The sequence below is a fragment of the Theropithecus gelada genome, chromosome 1, assembly GCF_003255815.1.
Source record: "Theropithecus gelada isolate Dixy chromosome 1, Tgel_1.0, whole genome shotgun sequence".
Taxonomy (NCBI): Eukaryota; Metazoa; Chordata; class Mammalia; order Primates; family Cercopithecidae; genus Theropithecus; species Theropithecus gelada.
The window spans coordinates 14,970,929-14,978,673 of NC_037668.1; the positions used below are offsets into that span (position 1 = coordinate 14,970,929).

The 7,745-nt window shown below is 41.0% G+C and overlaps 1 protein-coding gene across 1 annotated transcript; it reads left to right on the forward strand.

Annotated features, from left to right (window-relative positions):
- The first annotated feature begins 794 nt into the window (after positions 1-794).
- Positions 795-7,340, forward strand: LOC112618730 (neuroblastoma breakpoint family member 6-like protein). Its single transcript, XM_025376147.1, has 4 exons — positions 795-915; positions 1,132-1,341; positions 3,585-3,687; positions 6,398-7,340. Exons 2-4 carry the CDS (start codon positions 1,164-1,166, stop codon positions 6,651-6,653), a joined length of 537 nt encoding a protein of 178 aa, XP_025231932.1. The 5' UTR covers positions 795-915; positions 1,132-1,163; the 3' UTR covers positions 6,654-7,340.
- Positions 7,341-7,745: the final 405 nt, after the last annotated feature.

The window sequence follows — 7,745 nt, forward strand, 5'->3', positions numbered from 1 at the left end:
TGGGACTACAGGCACCCGCCACCACACCCAGCTAATTTTTTGTATTTTTAGTAGAGACGAGGTTTCACTGTGTCAGGCAGGATGGTCTCCATCTCCTGACCTCATAATCCACCCCCCTCGGCCTCCCAAAGTGCTGGGATTACAGGCATGAGCCACCATGCCCAGCCCTATGCCCGGCTAATTTTTAAAAATTGTTTGTAGAGGCAGGGTTTTGCCATGCTGCCCAGGTTGGTCTCAAACTCCTGAGCTCAAGTGATCCGACCACCTTGGTCTCCCAAAGTGGTGGGATTACAGGTGTGAACCACTGCACCTGGCCTCTAAATCCATATAAATCAATTATTCACACTCTGAGCAGAATATTCAGGATTTTTTTTCTTATAATATAAATGATGTGGAAAACTGGAGGACCAAAGAAGAACATCAAGACTATCTAAAAGTGTTAAATTTTTCATTAAGAAGAAAATGACTTCATGACAGTCCTTAAGACAACAATAGAACTTGAGGAAATATGTATTGCTTGATGTTGTCTATGCATTTGCCATAATAAACAATGAAAATATGGTTAAATTTTAGAAAGAGATAGGCCTATGGTATTCTCACAAGGGTATACAAGTACTGAGAATGACTGCTGAGGGAGTGGTCTCCATTGGTGGTGACCTTCAGAAGAGACCTTGTGTTTCCACATGGCCTAGACACCTGGAAGGCAGAGATCCTAACATTCCATGACACCCCCACCTTCTAATTCTGTTATCATGACTCCAGACTGTTACCTGGCACTGGGTCTTACCTTTGGCATTCCTATCAGAGCCTGAACCACAGACAGTACCTTAGATTCTAAGCTCAGGCACCTTGTGCCTTATTTTTGTGGCTGAGGATTCTCAGAGTTGTGGGATGCTGACAAAGTTTATCCCAAAAGTAAGTTATGAATCAGATCTGCTTTCTTTTGATTCATTTAAATCCTTTGTTTAATGTAAAAAAAACTTTATTGAGGTATAATTTACATACTATAAAATTTACCCATTATAATTGTACAGTTCAATAATTTTTAGTAATTTACCCAGTAGTGCAACCATTACCATAATCCATGCATTTGTTTTTAATGTATTATTTGTTTGGGTTTATTCTCCCTAGGCTCTGATTCCACTTCCTCCACAAGCTTCAGCATGGCCGTATCTCCCACCACTTGTTCTGGTCCAAGGGCAGAAACGAGCATCCTGGAAACCAAACAGTACTTGCGCTCTGAACTGGAAAAATGCAAACAGAACTTCCGAGACCTCACAGAGAAATTCCTGACATCCAAAGCTACTGCCTACTCCCTGGCCAATCACCTGCAGAAATACAGTAGGTCCCATGGGGCAAGGTCACCAAAGTGATAAATGATTGTCCATTTTCCTCTGTGAAATGAAACACTGCAGACTTTATTCTCTATCACAATTAATTTTATCCTGACTACTCTCACAAAAAGGTAGAAGTGGGCATTTTACTCTCAATTTGCCAAGGACAGAAAAACTGAGGCACAAAGGTGTAAAGTTTGCAGGGCGAGTGTAGTGAGGAATAGAGACCAAAACCTTGGTTTAGGCATGAAACTGTCTTTCCCTTCTCAGTAATGAGTATCAGCTTCTACAAACATATAATATCACTGTTGGTTAAAAAAGCTCAGGATTCAATTAAAACTTTTTAAAGAACACCCATTTGCACAGCACTGTGCCAACAGCACCAGGGGTGAAAGAAGAAATAGTATACCCTATCTGCCTTGAAGGAACTTAAAACTACTTATTCTCAACTGAGTCACAGATATGTGGAGGTGCGAACTTCAATAGCAAACATGGAGAAAAGTCTTTATGATACCTGGATCAAGATTCTCTTCCCACAAAAATTCAAATAAGCCATTCCTCATGCTCTGGTTAGATTGAGGGTATTTTCAGAAAATCAGAGACTTTGTAACACCCTTTCTGTCTCTGAGTATCAGCTTTACGGACAGCAAACAACTGCAGGTGGACGTCCAGGATCAGAGCTATGAGACATATGGCCAAAATGAGAACAAGGCCAAGTGGAGCAGACCGCCGTTCTCAGTAGAAGGCCAGGCCAGTTTAAGAACTAGTCCTTTCCTCTCCACAGTTGGCTCTCACATTTTTAAAATCACCGTAAAATCCAAAACCTGTTACTAATAGTCGGGGAAGGGAGAAGCTGTAATGACAGGGAAACATGGGAACAAGGGCATGAGAGGAACAGGGATATTAATTAGAAGAGGATTCTGGTTAACACTGAAATTGAATTTGCTTTCCAATTTCTACAATTATTTTAAAATAAATCATTGCGTGGGGGGTGACTAAAAGTTGCAGTCCAACTTACTGTGATAGAAAAGTAAAGCCAAAAGCCCACTTACTAAAGAAGTGAAAAGATGAGCTTTGGTGTGTGGAAAAACTAGTTTAAAAAAAACTTCATTCATTATAATTGTAGGAAAAAAAAATTCTCAAGCTAGAGAAGAAGAATGATATTACCTAAGACCTTAGTATAAAGGTACTATTGTGCAGTGATTAAAGAGCATATACCCTAGGGCCAAATTTCCTGGGTTCAAGTCTTACTTATCGTCACTGTGCCTCAGTTTCCTCATCTGTAATGGTAATAGAGTAGTAACTACCTCTTTGGATAGTGGTGATGATCACATGATGATAATTCTTAAAAACCTACTGCAACAGTACCATGACAAACACTATGTGTTGGTTCTCCCTTCAAAATACCACCTATTAGCTTTTGGGCATATATCATTTGGATCTTTCTCCTCCATATACAGTTTTACACAGTTGTATACAGATAAATGTTTAAATCTTTGAAATATTTTGGGATTATTGAAACTCTCGAAGCAGGAGAACCAGCAGTCTTACAGTTCTTAGTATCTTCCCAAACACAGGAAGTGACACAGGAAGCCATTATTTCATGGCCTTATGTTCATGTTTTATTTAAGAGGCTGTAAGGTTTGGTAAATTGGCCTTAAGATTTGAAGTCATGGCCAGGCACATTGGCACAATTACTGTAATCCCAGCACTTTGGAAAGTCAAGGTGGGTAGATCATTTGAGGTAGATCATTTGAGCCTGGCCAACATGGTGAAGCCCTGTCTCTACTGAAAATACAAAAACTAGCAGGGTGTGGTGGTGCACACCTGTAATCACAGCTACTTGGGAGGCTGAGGCAGGAGAATAACCTGGGAGTCAGAGGTTGATGTGAACTGAGATCATGCCACTGCACTCCAGTCTGGGCAACAAAGTGAGATTCCATCTAAAAAAAAAAAAGAAAAGAAAAGAAAGATGTGGAGTCAGACCTCAGGGGATGTGAATTCTGACTGCCTCATTCCAGTTGAATCATCTTGTCAAGTTGTTTTATCAGCCTGTGGGTTCTTCTTTCCTCATCTCTAAAATGGGGAGTAGTTGAGAGACTGAGGAATAAAGATATGGAAATCCCAGTGTAAAGCCTGGTGCTGGGTATGCTTTTATCCTTGAGATAGACCCTGCCTCCTGTCCTGCAGGCAGTGACCACAGCAGCACATCCAGCCTTCCATGATGCAGGCATGTCTGTCTTTTCTCAGAGTGTGAAGAGTGCGAAGACCTTATAAAATCTGTGCTGGAGGAGGAGCTGCAGTTTCAGGAGAGGGAGCTGGCCGAATTGCCAAGGCCAGCTGCAAGGCTCCGGTAAGGAGGTACGTCTGTGGGACATGTATAAATACTGTTTGAAGTGGGGCAGCCCAGGCTGGTAGAACAAAGAGAAAATCTGTGCAAGGAGAAAGGCAGAAATGTATGAGGCAGGCACAGAACTAGACTAAGACACAATGAGGCTATGGTCCAGTTAGGTGTCTAGGGTTTTCCATTAAATAGCATATTAGTAAAATGGAGACAACTGCCTGTGTTGGCATAATAGCAATGTGGCTTCTATCTGTGTGTCCTTGGTCAAATTTACTTCACTTTTCTGTATGTCATTAACCGAGGCTACCTCATTTATAAAATGGAAATACTGACAGTACCTACCTTAGAGGGTTATGAAGATTAAATGCACAATTGCAAGTAGTTAGAACCATCTCTAACACATAGAAAACTCTGAACAATTATTTTCTATAATTATTATGTTTGTTCCCATTTATAGATGTGGTGATTGTCATTAACATTTTCTATAAGAGATATTTTCAAACTTTCCAAAGTGCCTTTCATGATAAGAATGTTTCTCCTCCAAACTTTTTAAAAAAGTGTTACACTAGGTGGAGTATTAACTGCTAGGGCTATGGGATAGATAGATGATTGAGCAGCTGTTATGCGGAAAATGAATTATTAATTTGCTCAGGACCAGCATTGACTATCCTTAGAGGGTTTCAGACATAACGTAGATTGTAGCATTCGAAACTTCTTTTAATCTTTCTTTTAATCCTTTGTTGAAATGAAATCATAGAAGCTCAAATGTGTAAAACTCACTAAAGCAGAGATATTGGATTGAAGAGGGGATAGGTCTGGAGCCCCTGCTTCTCCCCAGTACGTGTCTTTACTTCCCCTGACACTTTCTAGTAACTCTAAGGAATAGAGTTTGAAAGAGGACCTGCGGATAACTACTTAGAAGAGTATCAAGGAGAAAAATCTAGCATGAGATGGGGTAGATGACTGTAAATGTTCAGTCCAGCTCTGGGACTACATGGTTCTAAACATTAACTGAATAACTACTTGCATGTGTACATACTACCGGGTGCTGTAAGTTGGGTCATAGGTGGCACTGTCCTTAGACTCACAGAGCCCACATTCCACGTTGGAACCCACGTGTATTAGTCCATTCTCACACTGCTATAAACATGTATCTGAGACTGGGTGATTTATAAAGAAAAGAGGTTTAATCGGCTCATGGTTCTGTGGGCTGTACAGGCTTCTGCTTCTGGGCAGGCCTCAGGAAACGTACAATCATTGTGGAAGTCAAAGGAGAAGCAGGCATGGTCTTCACATGGCCAGAAGAGGAGAGAGAGAGAGAGCAAAGAGGGTGCTGCACTTTCAAACCACCAGACCTCATGAGAACTCACTCACTATCACGAGAACAGCAAGGGGGAAATCCGACCCCATGATCCAGTCACCTTCCAGCTGTTCCCTCCCCCAACACTGGGGATTACAATCCAATATGAGATTTGGGTGGGGACACAGAGCCAAACCATATCACCATGAGAAATGCTTATACAATAATTAGAAAACAATGAAATCCCACATAGAGTAATGAAATTACTACTCAGAACTTTACTTTTTTTTTTTTTTTTTTTGAGATGGAGTCTTACTTACCCTGTTGCCCAGGCTAGAGTGCAGTTGTGTGATCTCAGCTCACTGCAGCCTCCACCTCCCAGGTTCAAGCGATCCTCCTAGGTCAGCCTCCCAAGGAACTGAGAGTACAGGCACACACCACCATGCCAGCTAATTTTTGTATTTTTAGTAGAGATGGGGTGTCGCCATGTTGGCCAGGCTGGTCTCAAAATTCCTAACCTAAGGTGATCCACCTGCCTCAGACTCCCAAAGTGCTGGGATTACAGGCGTGAGCCACTGCACCCGGCCAGAACTTTAGTTTTAATTGCCTTCTTACTGATTATGGTCTATCTTCATGTCATTCAAAAGAATACTGCCCTTCTTGACCTTTTCACTGATTTTTCTTTTTAACTTTCAATAATACCAGAGATACCTGGTGAGCATTTTTGAACCTGGCCTTTTTTTTTTTTTTTTTTTTTTTGCCAGTTACTGTATAATGCTTGATGTATATTGTACGAAAATGTACTTAGGCTAAAGTGGGGAACCAAAGGGGCATCTTTTTAAAGCAAAGTTAGTAAAATAACAGACAACCCCAAGGCTGTTTCTTCATTCCTTCTGCCACAGGCAAGTCACACAACTTGTACAAGAATTAATCTTGGGCCAGGGGCGGTGGCTCATGCCTGTAATCCCAGCACTTTGGTACAGTGAGGTGCATGAATCATTTGAGGTCAGGAGTTCAAGACTAGCATGACCAACATGGCAAAACCCCATCTCTACAAAAAATATATAAATTATCCTGGCATGGTGATGGGCACCTGTAGTCCCAGCTACTTGGAAGGCTGAGGCAAGAGAATTGCTTGAATCTGGGAGGCGGAGGCAGAGGCAGAGGTGGAGGCAGAGGCAGAGGCTGCAGTGAGCTGAGATCACATCACTGCACTCCAACCTGGGCAACAGAGTGAGACTGTCTCAAAAAAAAAAAAAAAAAAAGAAAAAAAGAAAGAAAGAAAGAAAAGAAAAGGAAAAAGAAAAAAAAAGAATTCAACTTGGGAGTTCCTCACAGGGATTCTAAGAGATGTCTCCTCTGAAACTTCTATAACCTATTATTCACTACATTCCCTCTTACTCCTCTTTCCCACCTTAGGATACAGGATCCCTTAATTCAGGCTCAGGCTGAAGAACTGACCCACTTACTACAGAAGATACAGGAAGGGGGAGGTGTCTGCTACCTTTTCACCCAGCATGTGAAGAACACAGTCAAGTCTTTTGAGGGCCTTCTCAGGAACACTGGCATTGCCTACTACCAGAGACAGAGATTCTGTGAGCAAATGGTACAAGGAAGCCAGCTGACAGAGATCCTGGCCACAGGTAAGTTGGCTACAGGCTCTGAAGACCCTTAGCTCCTCCCAAGTGCCTCAAAGTGGGGAGAAAAAATGCAGAGTTATCTCCATTGTAAATTTTATCTTAGTTTTGACTATGGTCCTTAATCTGCATTCTATTGTTTTCTCTTTAGAGCACTCAGGTAATTACTTTTCATATTCTTTCAGGAGTTCTGAGTTTTGTTTTTTATTTTGAGACAGAGTCTTGCTCTCTTACCCAAGCTGGAGTGCAGTGACACAATCTTGGCTGACTGTGATCTGTGCCTCCTGGGCTCAAGCAGTCCTCCCACCTCAGCCTCCCAAGTAGCTGGTACTACAAGTGTGTGCCACCACGCCCGGCTGACTTTTATATTTTTTGTAGAGACAGGGTTTCTCCATGTTGCCCAGGCTGGTGTTGAACTACTGATCTCAAGTGATCCACCTGCTTTGGCCTCCCAAAGTGCTGGGATTACAGATGTGAGCCACTGTGCCTGGCCTGAGAGTTCTTAGTTTCAATCAGTAAGAGAGATAGAGTATAGTGGATTACTTCATCTTGATGAGCATAAGAACTCACCTTCATTTTGGAAGATATTTTCACTGGGTGTAGGATTCTAGTTGACAGTTTTTGTTTTTAAAGTGTTTGAAAAGTGATATTACACTGTCTTCTGGATTACATTGTTTCCAACAAGAAGTCTGCCATAATTCTTATTTTTGTTCCTGTGTACATAATATGTCGTTTTTCCTCTGGCCACTTTTGAGATTTTCTATTTATCACTGGTTTGAAGCAGTTTAGTTAAGATAAGACTTTGTATAGTTTTATCTTTTACATATTGTTTTACTTTATCTAGTTTCTTGCATCTGCATGTTTATAGTTCTCCTCAAATTTGAATAATAATGACATATATGTCTTATACATGGCATGTACAATATATTATATATGGCACATGTATATCAAATCTATATAATATATATTCTCTTCTTTCTCTCTAGCCTCTCATTCAAAGACTCCAGTTATATTTGTATTAGCTGCTTTGAAATTTTACCACAGCTGACTAATGGTCTGTTCATTTTTGTTGTATCTTTTTTTTCTCTCTTTGTTTCTATTTCCATGTCTTGAAATTGGTTAATCTTTCT

Coding starts and splice junctions, on each gene's coding strand:
- LOC112618730 (XM_025376147.1), top strand. CDS start 1,164: ATGGCCGTATCTCCCACCACTTGTTCTGGTCCAAGGGCAGAAACGAGC. Junction 1,342..3,584: donor CAATCACCTGCAGAAATACA/GTAGGTCCCATG, acceptor GTCTTTTCTCAG/AGTGTGAAGAGTGCGAAGAC. Junction 3,688..6,397: donor AGGCCAGCTGCAAGGCTCCG/GTAAGGAGGTAC, acceptor TTCCCACCTTAG/GATACAGGATCCCTTAATTC.